This window comes from Lampris incognitus, chromosome 15 (assembly GCF_029633865.1).
Source record: "Lampris incognitus isolate fLamInc1 chromosome 15, fLamInc1.hap2, whole genome shotgun sequence".
Lineage (NCBI taxonomy): Eukaryota > Metazoa > Chordata > Actinopteri > Lampriformes > Lampridae > Lampris > Lampris incognitus.
The window spans coordinates 19,553,081-19,575,649 of record NC_079225.1 but is presented as its reverse complement, the minus strand read 5'-3'; the positions used below and the strand labels follow the sequence as shown (position 1 = coordinate 19,575,649).

The 22,569-nt window shown below is 44.0% G+C and overlaps 3 protein-coding genes and 1 non-coding gene across 5 annotated transcripts in view; 3 read left to right on the top strand and 1 right to left on the bottom strand.

Moving 5' to 3' along the window:
* The window catches only part of mthfd1l (methylenetetrahydrofolate dehydrogenase (NADP+ dependent) 1 like), a 91,936-nt gene extending 90,434 nt beyond the window's left edge, over positions 1 to 1,502 (bottom strand). The window contains exon 1 of the mRNA XM_056294091.1: positions 1,113 to 1,502. Coding sequence (XP_056150066.1) covers positions 1,113 to 1,390 — 278 coding nt within the window. The 5' untranslated portion in view covers positions 1,391 to 1,502. The remainder of the gene's footprint in view (positions 1 to 1,112) is intronic.
* Positions 1,503 to 4,043: 2,541 nt separating this feature from the next.
* On the top strand, positions 4,044 to 6,819 carry stx11b.1 (syntaxin 11b, tandem duplicate 1). 2 transcript variants are annotated; one of them, XM_056295023.1, is made up of 3 exons: positions 4,063 to 4,124; positions 4,499 to 4,633; positions 5,027 to 6,819. In XM_056295023.1, exon 3 carries the CDS (start codon positions 5,034 to 5,036, stop codon positions 5,928 to 5,930), a length of 897 nt encoding a protein of 298 aa, XP_056150998.1. In that variant the 5' UTR covers positions 4,063 to 4,124; positions 4,499 to 4,633; positions 5,027 to 5,033; the 3' UTR covers positions 5,931 to 6,819. The 2 variants fall into 2 exon arrangements, with proteins under 2 accessions (XP_056150999.1, XP_056150998.1); XM_056295024.1 differs by lacking the exon at positions 4,499 to 4,633 and having other exon boundaries at positions 4,044 to 4,124.
* Positions 6,820 to 7,495: 676 nt separating this feature from the next.
* Positions 7,496 to 9,785, top strand: LOC130124805 (syntaxin-11-like). The gene is made up of 2 exons (XM_056294153.1): positions 7,496 to 7,564; positions 8,884 to 9,785. Exon 2 carries the CDS (start codon positions 8,889 to 8,891, stop codon positions 9,783 to 9,785), a length of 897 nt encoding a protein of 298 aa, XP_056150128.1. The 5' UTR covers positions 7,496 to 7,564; positions 8,884 to 8,888.
* Positions 9,786 to 22,486: 12,701 nt separating this feature from the next.
* Positions 22,487 to 22,569, top strand: trnal-uaa (transfer RNA leucine (anticodon UAA)). Its single transcript has one exon. It is a non-coding gene; the product is annotated as a tRNA-Leu (tRNA).

The window sequence follows — 22,569 nt, the reverse complement described above, 5'->3', positions numbered from 1 at the left end:
TTCCCATGGCTGAGCTATTTTTCCCCATTTTTTAATCGCTTTAGAATGAATGAAAAGTCATTCACCTACATTCACTTTATATCATGAAAACCACAACGGTTAAACACATCTTAAGTCTTTCAATAAGGGGCCCCTTCTCCCAGGAGGCGAAAAACGGGGCGGTTAAGTCGGCGCACCGGAGAAGGGGAAATACACCTCGCGGAGACCTGCACTCTACTGGGTGACCTCTTCTAGTTGTTTTTGTGCCATGTGGTTGTGTGCGTGTGCACGTGGTGTGTGGGTGTGCACGTGGTGTGTGGTTACTGAGTGACTTAAAGGAAGATCTGATGGTGATGCTGCAATTGCCGCTATAGTGCACAGTGATGTGCATTGTGGTTGTTGAAGATCAGCTGTGTTTTTAGTGTTGATCCAGTAGTGCATATACAGTATTGTGTATCTGGCTGTGTTGGCTGTATCGACACCCATATGATAAACTTGTGTGAGTGTGTGTGTGGGGGGGGCAGTTCGTTTCTGAAGCCCCTTACTGAAACCCCACGCAACGCTACTGGTGAAACTGGAGATGAGGCCCAGGAGACCGCAAAGTCTGATCAACCCACTATGATGCAACATGGGACGGCGATGTGCTGCGCCACGTTGCGATGCATTGGGCTCGGGGAGGAGCCGGGATGGTCTCCAGTGATCTCAGCTAACACACTGACCCACATCGCCTTACACATGTAAACATCCGCCCGACACCACACGCCAACGACTTATGTCATACAATAAATACAACTTTAACTTCATACTCCCGTTACACTTTTGTCGACAACAAAAGAAGAAGAAAATCCCCCACACCCGAGTCTTGTTTCGCCGCGTCTTTCCTCAGAGACCGGCGGAGACACGTTCGGGACGGGCTACGGGCCAACAGATATATAGCCGGAGACATGCAACATAATGGCGTCCGACACACACACACAAAACAACGATATTACAGTTTCTTTCACACTCCTCTCCACATTTCACACGTTAAGTATGATTAAGGAGACGCCGTTGTACCAGGAAGTGGACTCGCCGTGTAACACATCCCTCTACACAAACGAGAGAGAAAAATGACCTCCTTTTCATTTTCTCACCTCACTGAGTTCTCGCAGCCGATTCCGTCTTCTTCTTTGGCTGGCCGCGTCCCAAACCTCGGGGCGACTTTTGAGCTCGCGCCGCCGGTTGCCGTGGTCGCCGTCCGGACCACCGGCCGGCTTCCACTCGGACCCGCCGCCAGGCATCTCCTCTGAGCGAAATCCAATGCTCCGGTACTGGGACGGAGGTGATGATGATGACGATGATGGTGGTGGTGGTGGTGGACGTGAGCTATCGGAAGACCGCGACAAGCATGGCGAAGTACGGACAACTTCATGACGTGTGAGATGTGCGCGTTCGTACTTTTGATAGCTGGCGTCCGAACTGGAGGCGGAAGCTGCGCTAGTGATGGGGATGTAGCGCAGCCTGGCAGGAAGGTGCGTAGCAAGCAGCGCCTCTTCTGTGAGAATGACGCACATGTTCTCCCTAGAACCCAAAGAAGACTATATGACCTCACGTGCCACCATGTAGCGTGTGTGTGTGCTCACGTGCCACCATGTAGCGCGCGCGCGCGCGTGAGAGAAAGAGAAACAGACAGAGACAGACGGAGAGGCGGAGAGACAGAGCGATAATAGAAAATATATATTCCATTTTTTTGGCGATGTATTTAGTCTGTTTTGTTTGATGCCTTTGCTAAAGTTTGTGTCGTGTGATTGTGTATACGCTATAAATCGAGGTGTGTGCGCGCGTGTGTTATGCTTAATCCAAATCACAGGACTGCGTCGAAATGGAGTCACATGGTAATCAGAAGATCCTGTGTTATCTGAAGACTGACTGGTGCCGACTGCTACTTCAATTCAGCGGCCAACATCTTAATGTAAGACAACCAACTCATCAAGTTTTGGAGTATTTACATGTAAAGGATTACATGTCTCAGTGATGAACAACAATGATGGTACTACCATCCATCCATCCATCCATCCATCCATCCATCCATCCATTTTTCGAACCGCTTATCCTGCTCTCAGGGATGCTGGAGCCTATCCTGGGCAGCGGTCACTGGGCGGCAGGCGCGGAGACACCCTGGACAGGCCGCCAGACTATCACACAGGGTGACAGTACTATTTATAGACTTTGGAGTCATACAAGACGTTCCTGACAGGGTCTATTATAAGTCAGTCTTGTGGAAAGTGTCCTTGCTTTTGATATGGTTCACAAATCTTGGAGCAAAGTGCAGACATGCTTTCAGCAGGAACCCCGATATGAATAGCAGGTCATAGGCAAGCAGCAGGGGGCAGTGTCATGTATGACACGGGCTTCCGAAAGAAAGTGAATGACTTAACCGCTTTCTCCATCCTGAGTTCGAAGTTTCCCCCTCTGGCCATTGTTAGTAGATGCCATCCATCCATCCATGAGCTGAAGCGCTTAGCGTGTCCCCAGGGTCGCGGGGATGCTGGAGCCTATTCCAGCAGTCATTGGGCAGCAGGTGGGGAGACACCCTGGACAAGCCGCCAGGCCATCACAGGGCCGAGACACACACACACACACACACACACACACACACACACACACACACACACACACACACACACACACACACACACACATACCTAGGAACAATTTAGTATGGCCAATTCACCTGACTTACATGTCTTTGGACTGTGGGAGGAAACCGGAGCCCCTGGAGGAAACCTACGCAGACACGGGGAGAACATGCAAACTCCACACAGAGGACAACCCGGGATGACCCCCCCAAGGTTGGACTACCCGGGGGCTCGAACCCAGGACCTTCTTGCTGTGAGGCGACTGCACTAACCACTGTGCCAATGTTCAATATATTCTTTATCACAAGTGAAATCAGCCTCTTCAACAAAATAAAAACTTTTTAGCCTCACAGTTTTCATGTCATGTCATGTTATGTTATGTTAATGTGTTAATGCATATCTATAATGTTACCTGTGGTATTATTGTAGGCCTACTGAAATTATGCCAAATATACTTTTCTGGCCATGGCCAGACAACATTTTATTCTACTCTATTATGGTAATTCTTAACAGATGTCATAAAATCCAAATTTCCCTGCACATTGGATAATGCATCAAACAGCTTAATGAACAAGAAGAGGAAGAGAGAGGAAAAGTGTGACAATACTTAGAAAGTGTCCTTCTGCTAGAATCCGTTTAAACTTTTGTCTGTAGCTTTGCCTTACAAAACGTATTGTCACAGTAATCCAGGAGTCTAAAACAAAGTTTTAACCTGACACCGTGGTATCAGACAGAGGAAATCATCCTTGTTTTAATTACGTGTCCTCTTCTCAAAAAGAGATAATCAAGTCTAAAACGGTATCGTGACGTTTCCCCCCTCCAAACCTGTTGGCCACGCCCACCTGATCTCAGCTCCCTAATTACGCAGCCACGAGCCCGGAGTTAATGATGCGACACTCATAAACACGACGTTCCTCATCCTTCTCAAGATTGACCGTAACGTTTTACATCATATGAGACGGGTTATGACGTTGTTGCAGAAACATGTTTTACAAAGGAGTCATTGTTAATTCTTGACTAGATCTAGTTGTTAAAAACAATCCCATAGAACCGAGACCACATTAACATCTCTCTCTCTCTCTGATGGGTGTGGGTGCGAGTCCGCTTTTGTCCGCAAACCGGTGTGGCCGGGGCAACTCGCAAGCCTTCGCAAACGACCGACGCCGACATTTTCAATCGTTCCCTCCACTGCCAACGCCGTTCAGTCGGCTTGGTCTGATTGGTCACGGCAGCTGATTTGAGATCCCGGTTGGCGAATCGAAGCTCGTTCGTCTCCCATTAGTCGCGTCAGACCAAGGCCGAACTCGCCGGGCCTCATTCCACTCTCGCATCGTTGTTGTGGCGTGACGGTGCGCGCAGGTGTTGCTCCAGTACACGAAAAGTCAAATAATAGCTGGAGACATGGAGGTCATGCGTGAGGGACTGTCCTCTCTCTCATCAAGCCTTCAGGTGGTGTAAGATGTCGCGGCTGCACCACAGTGACCTCAGCTGGGACAAAAACGCATTTTATTGATAGACACCAAACAGGTAAGGCCCTTTCCTGGTGTTGTGTACGTATATGTGTGAATTAGAGAGGGGCGAGAGACGACAGAGGTGAGATAAAGCGTATTAAAATGAACATGATGATCGTCCAATAGTGGTAGAAGGTAGATTAGCTCATTACCCTGAATATCTAACAAGATAGGTGCCCAGCACTGCAAATGTAATTTTGTAGTGGTGGGCACCTGGTAGGATCAGGTGCAGCATAGTGACCTGAAGTATATGCTGTTTTAAATCTCTTGAACTTCAACGTTATTTGAAGACAATGACACGTCAAACAGGTTAATGCATTCCAGTAATGCAGTTTTTTTTTGGATGATGATGCTTCAATTAAATATAAAGTTCCCGTAAAATCTGCTCAGATTACAGGTTAAGAAAAGATCCTGATCATGAGTTAAAACAACTTGATGAGTGGGAAGCACCACCTTGAACTATTCTTTCTGAGAACCTGTCAGACGAGGGAGTAGTCTCAGGTGTGTTAGATCGGAAGGGAAAAGGTATGGATTCTTAAAACTGGTGTGACAGCTTTAATCAGATGGGTTTTAGCTATTCACACTGCATAGCACGTCATGTCAGCTGATTAGAAAGTATGTGACTCATTTCGGTCCTAAACACCATCTGCTCCCCGTTCAAATTGTTATTTAGGACTAGTTTTTTCTATTGACATGAATATGTATTAATTCATCTTGGTATTACCTGTGTTGTACAGGCCCATCTGTGCAAATAATGTCTGTGTTTGTGTGGCTGAAAAAGAGAGATACGTTTTTCTCATAACATTCCTCATAACATTTCAGCAGTCTTTGTTTGTTTGAATATTTCATGTCTTCTGTATGGGAGCAATTGAAAAAAAGGGGTCTCCATCTCCTATCCTCTTTGTCTTTGTCCTCCAGCTCAACCATGAGGGACAGACTGAGCCAACTGCAGGAAATGTCCAACGGCCATGTGGAGCCGATAGAGTATGCCGAGTCCTCTGCCTCCGGCTCCTTCAGCAATGTGGACCTGGAGGACGAGCTTACCCACGAGGCTGTGGTGTTCGACAACAACCCTGCCCTTGAAGAGGTCTTCGCCCAGTCTCAGGACATCCACCGAGATGTCCAGCTCATCCGTCTGGAGGTCAAAAGGCTTCGCGAGCAGCACTCCCGTGTGCTTCAGGGTACCACCCGCATGAGCATTATCAAGAGGGACTCCAATGCCATTGCTGGAGATATCAAGGGCCGTGCAGAGAGCGTACTGTCACGTCTGAAGGAAATGGACAACACAGCTCACAAGCTGGAAGCAGAGCATGGCACCAACACTGCCGTCACACGTATAGCCAGAACACAGTATGCTTCTCTCAGCAACGGTTTCCGTGATGCTATGTTTGACTACAATGACGCAGAGATGAACCACCGGGAGAACTGCAAGGCCCACATCCAGAGGCAGCTGGAGATAGTGGGGCAAGAGGTGACAGGCGACCAGGTAGAGGAGATGATAGAGACAGGCCAGTGGAACATCTTTACTGAGGACATAGTGACCGAGGGTAAGACGGCTCGCTCAGCCTTGACCCAGATTGAGAAACGTCACCAGGAGCTGGTGGACCTGGAGTCCCGCGTCAAGAGCATTCATGAGATCTTCCTAGACATTGCCCTGCTGGTGGAGGAGCAGGGTCCCATGACAGCCTCCATCCAGACCAATGTTCAGAAAACTGACATGGCCATCCAAGATGTCCTGGTCAAACTTGGCAAAGCCAAACGCCACGATCAGAATAACCCCTTCCGGAAGATGTTCTGCGGCTGCTTCCCTTGCTTTAAATAAAGGGACTTACGGAGAAAAGCCAGGCTTAGGCACAGTGAAATGTAAGCAATCTACTAGCATGGTAAATAAAATGGAAAGAATCCTCACTTACCAGCTTTTAAAGCAAATACATCACCCCAAATTTTCCAGGAAGTTAGACACAGGCTTGCTGCAAAGATACTATGCTTTGTCTATACTGAGAGAAAAAATATACATATTTGGGTAAAATACATTTTTAAAATGATAAATTCCGCAGTAATGTTGAATCATAATTTTGGTGTGAGCATCATAAACCAGGATTCATGCAAATCAGGTCTGTGATGCCCTGCAGACTTGGGGCCATGAAGCATTAAAAAATAACTGGTTTGTTTTAGCTGGCTGTTGAAGGATTTACACGAGCAAGGTTTTTGCCACACATCATGTCGAATGTCAGGAAGTTTTTCTGCGATCCCAGACAATTATTTGAAAATCATTGTATTTATACGTCTCTTGTGATTTGACGACCAGAAATGATGCAAATTGTCCTGATGCAGAAACTGCCGTTAGGTCAAACGTCCCTGCAGGTCAAATGTCACTGGCAAAATGGATTTCAAACAAATGTTTCTAAAAACACATGAGACGGAAGTAAAAACACAGTTTTAGAGAATAAAGTCCTACTGAAGAATCCATAAATGTTTTAAAATCTCTTTATATTCACCATCCATTTTTAAAGGCATGCGTGGTAAAAGGGAGGAGGGACAGCAGCTTTAACTTGAAGCACACAAGATGACTATCAGCCTTGATATTATACTGGGATCATACATTTGAATTAAAGCATCACAGTGTACATTAATGTTGATCTTTCCACTGATTGTTTTGTGTTTAACTGAATAAAAATACCCGTGAATTCTGTCTACCATCATGTCGTGTATGTTAGATAAATAACTATATTAAAATGTGCTGTGTTTGTCTGTTTATTGTTCCCGATGTGAACATTGCAACGGCACACACAAAACTGGATGAATGAGAACATTCACAGACACACACAAAACTAGTCAAGTCAGTTATCAGTTTCCATCTCCTCATTCGTTCGTTCTGATTCTCCCTCGCATACCTCCTCATGCAGCGGAAGCTCGTGTTTTTCTTTTGTCTTCCTTCACACACACACACACACACACACACACACTATGAAGGGATTAGAAACTATAAAGTCGTCTTGATCTCAACAGCCTACAGCGGGCAACCTGCGGCGGGCATTTCGGAAGTGACGTATTTGGTACCCATGAATAACGACATCAACTCTGTCCAGCTGAGTTTCCCACCGAATGTGATGTCAGCCTGTTGTCTCTCCAACCCCTCTGAGGTGGGCACCCCCCCCCCCCCAGTGTGTGCAACAACTCTTTCGTTTTCTTTTAATCCAGCGACTAAACTTTAAAATTGAAAACGTGCTTGAAAATTTTCTTTCAAGGAACTATTGCGCTCGTGGCAGTGAAAAGGCTTATAGCTTTCACCTGGGGCGTAAATCGCGCGCGCGCGCGCGCACACACACACACACACACACACACACGGCTTTTGGACAACTTCCTCCTCAAGCAGCGAAGATTCTCGCCCATGTCACGGAGCTATATGGGGGAGATGAGCTAGTTTCCTGATCTGGTGGCGGTCGTTGAAAAGAGGTAAGACACTTAGCTGCTTGCACGGATTTATTCCTTAAAGAATGTGTGATTGCTTTTCTTTACAGCCTGTTGGACAACTGGATAATCACACACACACACACACACACACACACCTGATTATTGGTGCACTGCCTCAGCAGCAAGGAGTGGTGTGATACAGATTTATCCTCCACGGAAAGGGGGACACATCTCATTAACTAAGTGAACGCTTATTTGTTTTTGAATACGTTTAGACTTTTTTTTAAAAAGTTATCATTGAATTAGCGTTCTGTCAACGTGGTATGGGGGAAATGTTCTTGGTTTTTTCTGTAAGAGACCAGTCGCAAAGGTGCAGGGCTAGCAGCACAATGTGGAAGTTTGAAGTTACAAATGCACGAAATGTGCTTGCTACTATTGAGATATATGTATATATATATAATATATATATGCTAGGTCCCCCTCTCGCCACAGTAATTTCTGTTAGTTTCCTTGTTTAAAAAAAAAACACCCCAATTACCAGTTTGTCTGTGACTGCTGCCATTGTCTCAGATTCGGTGTGGTACTATTTAAACGTCTCTTTGTTGTTGTATTACAGGCACCTGCATTCAGGACTTAAGGATTGGTGTTTTCATGTCTCTGAGCTAATAGTCATGCAAATAGAGTAAATCAACTCTTATCCTGGAAATACAGTATTATCACTCTGTCAAAGTTAAATGATACAGCCCTAATATTTTTTCCCCTTGCTCTGTGTCTTCTAAAAAGGGAGCACTTTACAAAGTAGTAGGTGTGACCAGCATAGAACAGCATAGGACTGCCCCCATTACATAGGTTAAGCTATGAATTAAGTTTGACCAAAGCTAATAATAATGATGATAATAGGTGACTTCATTAAAACAATTTTCCAGATCAATAAAGAAAAAAGCTCTGGCTGTCTCTGATACCCCAACAGGTGCTCTTTGTTGGGGGCAATTAAGCAAGCACGAGGAGAAAATACCTTGGAAAAACTCATCCATGTAAAGTAGAAAAAACATAAAGTATGGCAACAAGAAGGAAAGACTGAGACAGTGTGTCAGGTGTTGAACATTTTATATAAAAGCCTTTATTACTAGACCAGGACAAATGGCCAATGCATATTGACCACAGGCCTTCATCAGTGTCCATGATGTATTTCTGTCATGGAAATAATTCTTAAAACCCCTTGAAAAGCTTCATTGGTTGTTTTGTATTGACTTGAGCTGAAATATTCTATCTTTCCATGAACCATTCATTTCCATGAAAGGTGGAAAGCAGGTTCATCCCAGTATCTACAGTAACAGATCTCCTTACCAATGATCTCTCAGGCAGGATGCGGGACAGGCTAGAGATGCTGCAGGCTATCGGCAAGGAGCAGGAGAACCATGAGCCTGAGCAGTACAGAGTGGAGTATGACATGGATGGTATGAGTCTGTCCCACGAGGCAGTGGTGTTCGAGAGCTCCCCGGTCATTGACAGCGTCCTGCAGGAGTCCCACTTCATACGAAAGGAGATCTCGCTCCTTCGTCTGGAGGTGGGGCACCTGAGCAAACACAATGAGCGCTTTGGCACCAGCACGCGCCGCCTCACCCTACTCAAACAGGACTCCGACTCCATCGCCAGGGCCATCCACCGGCGGGGCAAGGCTCTCTACTCCCGCCTCCAGGCCTTGGGCACCCAAAGCCACGAGCTACAGGAAAAAGAAGGTCCCCATGCCGCTGTGAGCCGAATCATCCGGGGCCAGTACGACTCGCTGGCCTTGGCCTTTCACAGTGTCATGGCTGACTATAATGAGGCCGAGATGGTGCAGAGGAAGCTATGTCGCAGGCGGCTCCAGAGACAGGTCTCCATAGTGGGGTTTGACATTAGTGATAAGCGGCTGGATGTCCTGGTAGACAAAGGGGGTGAGGGGTGGGCTGAGCTGTCCAGCAACCTGCAAACAGAAGGTGGGCACTCATCGCGCTGGGCACTGTGTGAAATCAAAGGAAGACACAGGGAGCTGGTGGAGCTCGAGACGAGGCTGAAGGAGGTCCATGACCTGTTCCTGCACATGGCCTTACTGGTGGAGGAGCAGGCACCCATGCTCAACAACATCGAGGCTAACATGTATGCCACGCAAGAGTATGTGGAGAAGATCAACATTGAACTCAAGCAGGCCCAGAGGTTCAAGAGGAAGAACCCATTCCTGCAGTGCTGCCCCTGTCTACCCTGTTGGAGTCGGGTTTTATAGAGAAAATTGTCATGGTAGTAGCTTAAACTTAATTTTGATGGCTTGAATATATTTAAATGGAATGAACTGAAAGTAAATAAAGACTAAACATTGGCCCAGTGTGTGAAAATATATGGAAAACTGGAACAAACTCACACAGGGTTTTCTTGTAAATTTCAAATGAATCTTTTAAATTCACTAGATGTTACCAGCATTGTTCTTCAAGTCCAAAATTCACCATATAGAAACTCATAACTGTAAAACCTGCAATTTACTAGCAGCTGACCTTCAGTGTCATGTGTATGTGTAAGTGGGAGTACCAACACAGGGATCGCTGGTTCGAATCCCCGTGTTACCTCCAGCTTGGTTGGGCGTCCCGACAGACACAATTGTCCGTGTCTGCGAGTGGGAATCCGGATGTGGGTATGTGTCCTGGTCGCTGCACTAGCACTTCCTCTGGTCAGTTTGGGCGCCTGTTCGGGGGGAGGGGGAACTGGGGGGGAATAGCGTGATCCTCCCATGCGCTAAGTCCCCCTGGTGAAACTCCTCACTGTCAGGTCAAAAGCAGCTGGCGACGCCACATGTATTGGAGGAGGCATGTGGTAGTCTGCAGCCCTCCCTGAATCGGCAGAGGGGGCTTGGAAGAGTGGGGTAATTGGTCGGATACAATTGGAAAGAAAAAAGGGGGAAATTCCACAAAAGAAAGTGCTGGAGAAGTCAGACACAAGATAAAGTGCTGCTAAGAAATTTTAAGCTCTCAGGAAATTGAAATGTGGAAACAAGCAGAAAATAAAAGAACACATTGCAGAAAAACTAGTAAAAACACTGCACAAATTGTAGCTGTAAGAAGAGGATGAGGGTTAGAGAAGTCAACAAATTGGGTTAAAGTATTTAAAGAACCTGCTATACAGTTTTACAAAATTCAACATTACTGGAGACAAAAAGAGGGGTAACAAAGTTTGATGTGTTTTAGTCAAGACAGAAAAAAAGTCAAGCCCTATCTTTGAGAGTAGATGGGGATTCGGAGCGAAGGAGATCAGATTAATATTGGGGAGAGTTGACTTTCAAATTGCCAAGGAAAGTGAAAGCTGATTTGGTGAAGTGAGTTGAGATCAACGGGTTTTGCAAAAAGATGATGTGAAGTTGGCCTAGCAAACGGAAAGCGATATAGCAAAGAAGGGGGCGAGTCTTTGACCTTTTCACTTTTAGTGCAAGATACAAATTTGAGCTTGTTCAAGAATGAGGAAGAAGTAGCAGGGCATCAATTTAACTGGCCCTGCCAGATTTTTCTGTTAAGTCACGAGGAGCCATTGTGTTATCTCCCTTAGATGGGAGATGACATAATGGTTCTCATCTATCTGACTATTCAGGTTTTCAGGTTAGGCAGCATGGTGTCCCAGTGGTTAGCACTGTTACCTCACAGCAAGAAGGTTCTGAGTTTGAGCCCCAGGCCGTCTCAGGTCCTTTCTGTGTGGAGTTTGCATGTTCTCCCCGTGTCTGCATGGGTTTCTTCTGGGTGCTCCGGTTTCCTCCCACCATCAAAATACATGTTTGTTAAGGTTAATACTCCTGTCTGTGCCCCTGACTGAGGCATGGAAAAAAGAACTGGGTTTGGTCCCCGGGCACTGCACAGCGGCTGCCCACAACTCCTAGCTACATGGTTAGGATGGGTTAAATGCAGAGGATGAATTTCCCTATGGGAATTGATAAAGTACATCTCTTATCTTGGCTCTTATGTTTAACAAAATTGCTGTATTTTTATTGTTTTGGAAGGGCCATTTCATGAAAAAGATATGACATCCTTGTGTATAAATCCAGACCATACATGAGATAAAATTTCTGCATTTCGTCTTCATTATAGGTTGACACTAATCCAAGTTTGCCTGTAATACCAGTCTGATGTAACTATAAATAGTCCATTCATCAGTGATGGCATGAATGGTGCATGAATGATTGTGTATATGGCCCCTGTCCAGGGAGTCTCCCTGTCTACATGCCTAATGGTGGTCATATTCAAACCCTTTATATCATATATAATTGTTGGCAAATACTGTAATTTAAAATGTAAAAATTGTCTCATTATGCTCAAGCAATCGAAAAGGAACTATTCCCCATACAATCTGTCAATAACAGAGTGCTGCCAGCCCTAAACTTCCACAATGTGAAATAATAATTTGGATGTTCTCAATCACATTAGCAGGCCAAATAATGAATAATTTACAATGAGGTGTCTTTAGAAATTTGTTGGCTGTAAAGCTTTTTTTTTTCTTTTACCAAGAGGAGGCAGAAAGGTCTGAAGACAGCTCTTAAGTTTTCATACTCCGCTGCAGGAGCTGAATCCGCTGCTTGTCTATTCCTGATTTAAAACTTTACATGCAGAAACTGTGAAAACCGGAAGCTGAATAATTTCAGCAATATTTACAGGAGCGTTGCGCCTCTGGTTTGTACGAAGTGTAAATAGCAAGTGTTTCATGGTACAATAGGTACATCGAGCAAAGCTCCAGTTGTAATTGCGATACTTAACTCTACCACCAACTATCTGCTCTTGCTTGCTCCCTGCGGCACAAAAGCCCAAAAAACCCAGTTACTAGTGTCCTTTACCATATGTCATATCAATTATTGTCGAGAGCCAGTCAATATGCATCCGTCTTATGCAAATCTCCTACAAATTGTCCAATCAATGTAGCTCACTTCCACAAATGTTCTACAATTTGGCCAACCAAAAATCATCATTCTTATACAATACGCTTGTCTTTGTCAATGCCCATAGAAGGTACCTTAGAAGCCTTCTACGGTGTTAGAAGGCTTCTATGGTGCCTTCTAACACCATAGACAAAGGCATTCAGTAAAAAAGACGGTCAAGCTGAATCAACATGCTATCTGTCTGAGTTATTGTGTCGCCTGATTGTTAATCTAATTAACAATACGTATATGACATGGTCATATACGTATTGTTGTACAACAATACATTGTTGTACATCAATTTACAACAATACATATATACAGCCCAAAACAATCAACAACAAGCTAAAACAATCAACAACAAGCTAACAGAAATTATTGCAAGAGCAACCTTTTGAGAAGTTAGCTAAGGTAAGATCATTAAGGTATTAAAATTTGTCCTGTTGTGAGGTAATGAAGGTTGGTGTGGGAAGATGGCAGCGCAAATTCACATTTGCAGGGGCCTCATCCGGTAACGGTGTTGGAAGATGGCGGTGCTAATTCACGTGTGCAGTGGCCTAACCGAGTACCGTCCATGCAGTGTCTTTGTCCACGTCTGCGTCTAAATTTGTTTTAATTTGATGGCTGGGAGAGCTGGCGCTGGATTGGCTGGGAGAGCTTAGTCAGCTGCATCCTGTCGGCCAAGGGACCACGGCCCTGCCTGGAGCTGTGCCCAAAGAGGTAACGCCGAGGGTGGTCTGACAGGACGCGGAAGCGGGAGCGGGGCAGTCTAAGGTAACTGCTAGCTCATGCAGACCGGTAGTTCTGATAACACCGACGGTGGTCTGGCGGCGGCCTCGCCTAGCCTTGACTGTGTTTTTAGTGTCGCCGTGTGGAGTGCAGGGAGGTGTGTCTGGCTGGGAGAGCTAGCACTGGATCGGCTGAGGGAGCCTGGTCTGCTGCATCCTGTGCGCTCAAGGACCATGGCCCTGACCGGTGTCGGTACTTGATCTACTTGCCCTACCGGATGTGCTCAGGGTCCTGTGACTACACGGCTCGGGCCTTTGGCCCTCGCACCTTTACAAACCAACTCTATGTCAACGTGGATTGTAAAAAACACACAGCTAAATAACTATAAAGCTAGCCTTAAACAACGCTAGCTAGCAACATAATCCGTGACGTCATATGAAGTCGAAGGACCGCGAGTCGATATTGTACCCGAGCAGAAATGGAACCCACACCGGAGCTGCACCCGAAGAGGAGGGCCCAAGGCGGGCTGACAGGATGCGGAAGCGGGACAGGTTAAGCTAACTGCTAGCCCATGCAGGCCAGTTCTGACGGTCATCCTGGCTGGCGTTCATTCTCCTGGACAGTGATTTTTTTTAATTTTTTTTAGATATATGTTAGTTTGGATATATTGTGTTCTTGGATGTGTTTTTGTCTTTGTGTTGCACTGCTGCGGGATGAGAGAAATTATGTTTCGTTTCATTTCATGCACTTGCGCACATGAAATGAAATGACAGTGTCTCCGATTCTGATAATATTATAATGTCATAATAATGTTAACGTTAGTTAACCACTTTGAAATTTTGATGGCTAGCTAGCTACTCGAAGACTACGTTTAGCTTCTTGCGGGGTTACAGCTAGCCAACCAATTAAGTTAAAAACATTTCTTTGTGCTGTATTTTAGTGGCTGATTATGTTCGACTATATTCAGATTTATTTTGTTTGGACATCAGTCCAGACTTTAGCATATTTGATGATGATTCAAACTCAGTGGTGTAAACTACTAATAATACACGTTAGTCCCTAGCTAACGGGTCTAACCCTTTAGCCGAGCGGTTAGCGATGTCGCCTTGTGGGGCAGTACACCCCGTATCGAATCCCGCACCGGGCGAGAAAATAGCTCGGTTACAGTAGGCTACGTTGTATTGTATTTGTGATTCCTCCCCCCAATATAAAGTTATGTCTGAGTTGACTGTAATACTCGAGGTTAATATTGTAGCGGAGGGCAACCACAGGAACTGCCGCGGCGCGAACCTGTACTTACCGCGACGTGGGAGACATTGCTAACCGCTCGACTAAAGGGTCAGACCCGTCAGCCAGCGTGTTTACTTATCCATGCACGTTCCACTACCCTCCTCCGTCGGGAAGCGTGTCCCTGCGCTTCCGATGACCTCACGGTCTCACCATCCCACTTCTGACACCAATGTAGCGAATTTGGGGGGGCAGCCCGGGAACCGTCGCCACAGCCGGGATGCGAACCCGTGTCTGCCGCTCCGCAAGCGACAACGTTAACCAGTCGGGGAGCGGTTAGCGATGTCTCCTGCGGTGCGGGCGACATGGGTTCGCGTCTCGGCAGCGGCAGTTCCTGTGGTTGCCCCCCGAATTCGCGACATTGATGTCAGAAGTGGGCTGGTGAGACTGTGAGGTCATCGGAAGCGCGGCGGTAACGTGCATGGATAAGTAGACACGTTGGTCCTTGGCTAACAGGTCTGACCCTTTAGTCGACTAGTTAACGTTGTCGCTTGCGGAGCGGGAGACACGGGTTCGCGTCCCGGCTGTGGCCGATTCCCGGGCTGCCCCCCAAATTCACTATAATATGCTGTTCATTTGCCTCTGAACATTGCAACACATCAATGATCTGTATGAAAATGTGATATAACTTGATAATATTGATTTAAATCATGTTAAATGCGGTTGTGCTAGGTTTTCTTTATTTCATTATTACCATACATATATATGCTGATTGGAAACATAAATGAATGATAAAATAGTTCGATGCAGTCCAATGAAAGTCACAGATTAATAAGGATAATCCAGTGCCCAATAAACTCAGTTTCTAGTGTGCTTTACCATATGTCATATCAATTATTTTTGATTTGTTTCGGACATAGAGCTTCATTTTCAGTGGAAAATTGATGGCTCCCCTTGCATAGGTGACTCACATGCAGCTGTCTGGGTTAGGAGAGAGAACTCAAACGAGGTGGTCCAGACCTATGTCCTCTGACAAGGCTCTGGACTCTGCAAAGCAGGCAGTGAAGCAACAAGGTGGGGACCCAGAGTAGAGACGGCATTTGATTGGCTGGTGCCAGATGCAGTTTGGCCAGTTCAGGGGGCAAACATTTAAGCGGGTATCAGAAAACACTTTGTGGTATGCAGGGTACTTGGTGTCATCTACTTTAAGAGTCAGCAGTGTCATCCCAGAGGGTTGATGAAAAGAAACACGCTGCTAATAAGATGGCATTCAAGGAATACCTGCTGATGTTTCCTGAGGGTCATGAGCCAGTGAAAATTGAATCACAGCAGTCAATGAGCACCAGCAGTCAGCCTTTCAGTCACCATCAAAGCCCACGGCCAGCATCAGTGTCAGTACTTAGGCTCCTTGGTTAATAAGAAGTTGCCCTCCGATCACTGCCTGAAGAGGAGTATGCATAATCTTCTGTGTCAGCAGAATGTCCAGCCTAGTAAATTCTAAAATCTGTTTCCATAAACCATAACTCATTTGCGTACATCTTATGATGTAATGTCTGATCTGTATGTATTGGCTTGTTATATTCTACATTTTTGAAATGTCTAGTTGTATCTACTCAGCCCAGTGACCGAGAGCTCATAGAGGCAGCAGAGCTGCTTGATCCACTTGAGGCAGCAGAGCAAGTCTCTCCACCTGTGGCAAATGTGCCAACTGTGTTACAAGGGACTCATAAGTGAACTATTTTCATACATACTATAACACTTTTAAAACTTATTATAGGAGCTGAAAGATGGGGTCAATGGTTCTATATGTCAATGGTTCTTCTTATCTTGACCACTTGAAACAGAGATTGGGATAGCACTGAACACAGTGCATATTAAATGATGTGATTTTCCACTCTGTAGTATTTAAGTGCAATGACATGTTCCAGTTAAACATTCATTAATGAAATAAAATGCATGCAAGAATTACATCACTGATATGAAGTGTTGTCTTTGGGTGATTTGTAGTGTAGTTTATGTGATTTCTCACACATTACAGGGATTAATTTGTTACAATTATATAATTCAGAGAGACAGATCTGCCACTGTTCTCCCTGTTCGTCACCAATCAAGCCTGAACAAGGGCAGGTTTAAAGCAACCAAAAGACTCGTCTCACCAAGGGTGGAGAGCACACAAAGACATATTTTAGCAAACAAAAATGATGAAGCCACTCACTGCACAAAATTTGTGTAGATTTTAATGTTTAACTGTTTTTACACGTTCGTAGGTGTTTTGTTGGTGCACGTGGAAGTCCAGCTCAGTGGCCAAATTGTAACTGCTATGCTGAAGCTGTCTTCGTGAAACTGCCAGATATAACCTCACCCCAAGGTTGTTTGTGGTGTGAGACAGAACAAGTGACCTCTGGTTGTGCATGACTATAATAACATTCGTCATTCGTGAGTGCATTATGAATAATGCCAGGGTGATGGAATGGACTGCTCTGCAGTTGCCCCAAGTCAGCTGTGCAACATTATCTCAGTGGTAAGTGTGAACATGGTCTGATGTCTGTCATGTCTTTAAGAACAAATGTTAAACTACAAACACATTGATAGCTGTGGGATTGTTTTTATTTACCAGTGCCCTAATCCCTTTGTCTGTCTGAGGGTCTTGGTCTGCATGTCTGAAGTTATTGATTTAAAGACAATTTCTCATAATACAAAAAAACCAGGATGACTGATTCATTGGGACATTATAAACCACTGATTACCTGTAATTATAGAATATATGACCATGTGGCCAACAAAAAGTCCAATATACAGTTGATAGAAATGTTAGAAATGATAGAAATCTAAGCAAAACGAAATTCATAATATTTGGGAATCGGTCAACAAACTAAAACAAGAAGCTCGTGATAAATGATGTAGAAATCGAAAAAGTGTCAGAAAAATCTAATTTCTTGGAGTAATAATAGACAATAAATTATGTTGGAAACCACATATAAAGTATATTAAAGCAAAAATATCAAAGTCAATGGCAATAATAAATAAATAAAGTCAAAGATCTCCTGCATCAACCAGCACTATACACCTTGTACTGCTCCTTCATACTTCCATACATTACCTACTGTGTGGAAGTGTGGGGGAACACATACAAAACAAACACACATCCAATTTTCATCCTTCAAAAAAGAGCCATAAGAATTGTAAACAAAACCACTTACAGAGAGCCTACAAACCCACTCTTTATCAAAATGAAAGCACTAAAATTTAAGGATTTGGTTGACTTCAAAACAATTCAAATCATGTACAGAGTAAAAAATCAGCAGTTACCAAACAGTGTCCAAAAGTTGTTCCAAAGGAGGGAAAGTAAACACGATCTCAGAGGAATATGTATATTCAAAAAACAACTAGTGAGGACAAATGCAAAACTTCATTGTATATTCATCAAAGGAGTCAATCTATGGAAAAAAATAAATTAAGATGTGTATATCAATAAGTAAATTTAAACAACTTTTTAAAAACAACATATTGAATAGATATAGGATGGATGAGCAAAGAGGTGGATTGGAATAACATGACATGATACATGACGTGTAAGGTCCCTTGTTTGACTTGTATTGTTTTGTTTATTTTGATCTCTATGCATTGGCATTTTTTTTTCACTTTTGTTTTGTCTTGAAAGTTTTGTTTTGATTTGACTGATAAAGTATAAGAAAGGGGTAGGACCAGAAAAGTTCTTTACTTCATCCTACGCCCTTTTCCAACATGGTCCAGTTATTACTTGTGTTGTTGCAGAGAGTTTGCAAAACATGTTTACTATTATTTCCATTTGTTCTTGTATTCCTGCCTGTGTATTTTATTTTGTTATTTTAGCATGTTCGAAATAAAATCAATCTGAATCTGAATGTATCAGTTTGAGTATTTTATGATGTTTCCAGGTTTGTCATTTTACTGTCTCCCAGTTTAGTTCTGTCACTAATGTTCAGCAGTAATGGTCCTATAGTTTGAGTCAGGCACTTATTACCTCTATCATTGTCTGTTGTCTTTCCTGTTTTATTTTGAAGTTCACCTTTCTTGTTGTGTCAGTTCCTGTCCCTGGTTTTGCCCTCAGTCAACCTGGTTTTTCTCACACCTGATCTTACACTCCGCTGGTTTCCCTGCCAGCTTGTCTTGTGTGTACAGCCAAGCTACTCAGCGTTCTCTGGCCCAATTCCTACCTGGTACTGTGGTTGAAGTCTTTTGGCTGCTCCTCAACTTCGTTTCTCTGCCTGCCCCTCGTTGGATCTGATTGCCTGATTGGGCATGATGTCCCCAGTAATTTGAAAGTGTGCTTTGAACATTTTTTGCCCATCTGCCTGCCCAAGACTGTTAAACTGAGTGTTTTCTAACCTTCCTGTCTGTGAGTCATACATCTGGGTTATCGTCTGTCATTTTCCTTGGGAAATGTGACAGTATAAAATCGAATAATTGTATTGAATTAATTTTTTTGTTTCAATTTGTTGATTTAGGTATACCAGTCGGATAACCAACCCTTTAGTTCAGCGCCTTTCTCCTCCTGAACCTTCCATCGCTGCAGCTCAACTCCTGCCAGAGGCTTTACAAAAGCCAGACATGTTAGAAACTGGCGGTTTCCACGAGCCACACCCTTTTTTTGAAGGCAGCAGACTTTCTGCCACTCAACATACCTGCCACACCTGCCTTGGGACAGATATGTCCATTTTTTTCCTGCCATCACTTCCACTGCACCAGCTGCCATCACTTCCTCTGCTCCAGCTGCCCACCCGCCTCGCTCCAACTGCTATCCATTTGACTCCCGAGCCTCCACCTCTCTTTGTGATTCAGGGACCTTTTCATCATACCCTGCAACATTCTGTCCTTCCTGCACCGGGCCCTGTTGTCAAAAAGCCTGAAAGCATAAGCAAGCCAAGATGTGCCATACACCACCCACTACAACAGGAGAAGGAGATGGAAATGGAGCAAGCTGGAACTATGAAGCGGAAATACGCTAGAGAAATCGATGTGGTAACATGCAGTAAGTGCCACAAGGACAGAAAAACTCCTGGCCACAATGTATTATGACAACTGGTACCGTGAGGAGACTGCCACGACCTCTTACGAGGCATGGAAAATGGAGCTGCAGGCCAGAGATTATGGGAAGGGGGTAAAACGCAGCCTCCTGGTATAGAGCACTAAACAGCCCAAATATAGAGCACTAAACAGCCCTGACCCACCCTGTGTGTGTGTAATATAAAATATGTAAAGTAATATCTTTAGGTTATTTCAAATTGGCTATTTAATTTTTATTTGTATTCGAGGCTGTATTAATTTATAATGTTAATGTAGTAATAGTACTATTAGTAATAACTGCAATAACAACAACAGTAATGATAATGACATTGTGATCTGTAGGGAGCAGGTTGATGAGAGCCTGGAGAGGTGGAGGTGTGCACTGGAGAGAAGAATGAAAGTCAGTAGGAGCATGACGGGATATATGTGTGAATGAGAGGGAGAACAGCAATGATGCATGTGAAGTGAGGATGCAAGGAGTAGAGGTGATGAGAGTGGATGAGTTTACATACTTGGGGGTCAACTGTTCAAAGTAACGGGGAGTGCAGAAAAGAGCTGAAGAAGAGAGTGCAGGGTGGAGTGGGTGGAGGAGCGTCAGTAGTGATTTGTGACAAAGGTATCGGCAAGAGTTAAAGGGAAGCTTTACAAAATGGTAATGAGACCAGCTATGTTATATGGTTTGGAGACAGTGGCACTGATGAAAAGACAGGAGGCGGAGCTGGAGGTGGCAAAGTTGAAGACGCTAAAATTTTCATTGGGAGTGATGAAGAAGGACAGGATTAGGAACGAGTATATTAGAGGGACAGCTCAGGTTGGACGGTTTGGAGACAAAGCAAGAGAGGCAAGATTGAGATGGTTTGGACACGTGCAGAGGAGAGATGCTGGGTATATTGGGAGAAGCATGCTGAATATGGAGCTTCCAGGTAAGAGGAAAACAGGAAGGCCAAAGAGGAGGTTTATGGATGTGGTGAGAGAGGACATGCAGGTGGCTGGCGTGACAGAGGAAGATGCAGAGGACAGGACAAACAGTTGATCCACTGTGACAACCCCTAAGGGGAACAGCCGAAAGAAGAATTTATATATAATTTATAAGTAAGATTTTGACCGTCGCCACACCAAAAGAAATCTAAGCTCTTCCTTGACTTAAGCTCTCCTCCCCAAACTCCCTCAAGGCCTTGACACTTCCCTCACTGTTTAAAAAAAAAAAAGTAGCATTATATAATATAGCACTAAGTCTTAACAAAACCTTCATACAGCGCGTATCATTTCCAGGTCGTGAATATCAAATATTTAAATTGATACAGCTTTACATTATTCAAATATATAATAGACTATTTTCCTTGTATTGTTGTTGATGTATTTCTTCGCTTTTCATTGGACTGTTGTCTACCGATTGGGTTTTTTTTTCCTGCTCATTTTGTGTGCTGCTTGTCACATATTTTTGGGTTGTCTTTCCCTAAATTAGTCTGTTAAGTTGAAGGGAGGTCCATTGTACAAGCCTGTGACTTCTTGAGCTCACCTAAGTTTTTTTTTCATTATTTGGATTTCATGCAGTCTTATTTGTGTGCAAATATAAAATAAAAATATAAATCAAACTAAATTTAAATCCTGTGTTGTAACTGAACATATTCACTCTGGGTAAAAGCTGGTTCAAATCCCGGCAGGAGTGATTAGTTTGTGGTCCATGTCAAACAATTGTGTAGCTGTCTGTTCACTCCTTTATCTATCTCCCCTTTGTATGTGTAAGTGAGTGGCACAAGAGTATTTAATATAACACCAATTCAACTGGAGAGCCATGGGGACATAGCAAGGAAACCATAGCAATGCATAGACAACCGTTTATGGATATGGAGCTACAATTATAATTTATCAGAAAAAACTATAATGGGTTTTTCGTCACAAGATTGGTACTGCTGGACTCAGAAGAAGCTTAAGAAGAAAAAGACGAAGTAGAAGAAGGAGAAGAAGAAGAAGAAGAAGAAGAAGCCTTTCTGTCACAGAATACAACGAAATTAAGAGTACTGCCTCTGATCTGTTGCATTTAAGACACGGAAACAAAACAAAACTAAACCAAACCACAATATCCAAACAATCCCAGCCAACAACAGAGGTTCTAATCTAAAATCATGACTAAGATAAGTAAATACATCGATTTTATACTTGAATAAATATACTTATTGCACAAGAATAAATGTAATTATTGCGTTAGTATGAATGTAGTTATGCAATTTCAATAACGTGGGTTTCGATACCAGATAGCTAAGTGATGTTACATTTCCATGTTACACTTCTGCTTAATTCTCGATATCAACATGTATTTTTAATGCTTTCACAAGTTTGAGAACATAGTTTGTAAATCTTACACTAATATGTATCGCAATACATCATATATTAAACGTATATATAAACACAATTCTGTAACACTTATATATAATTATCGATATAAACATAATATCTAATACTTTTACAAGTTTACACTGTTATCGTTTTGCAGTAAAACTGTTAAAACCTTAGATTTATGCATACGATTTAGTGAATTCGTAACCGCTTACGGCCAAGCCGGGATTCGAACCTGTATCAAATGGCGCGTTTGTAGAAGGCGTATGTAGATTCGCCGGCGATATCCTGCGTGCTAGTTAGCTAGCATTGGCTCATGTTACTAACAACACCTTTTTTATGACGTTGGCTTCTGCTAAGTGCAGCAGGGTAACAATGCCTGCGTGTCTTCAGTGTCCGGTAAAGTGTCTTCCAACACGCCTCGCTCCGCAAAGCGGTGCGTGCTCAACTCACTTTGTTGCTAATAAAAAACAGGATATTAGCAAGTTAGCATCGCACGTCATAGCTCGTCGCGTCAGAAACACTGCTGGCTGGTTGGAACCTTCCGCTTTGAAAGAGTTGGTGAAGAAATGGTTACCGGCGTCGTATACCGGCAGAGGGAAAAGGAGACGTTAAAAAAAATCACTCCGCAGAAGTCTCCGATAACCGCATCGCCTGTTTGAATTTTATAGTATGAAAGTACTGCAATTAGTAGTGTCTACACCAGGATGGCCGAGTGGTTAAGGCGTTGGACTTAAGATCCAATGGACATATGTCCGCGTGGGTTCGAACCCCACTCCTGGTA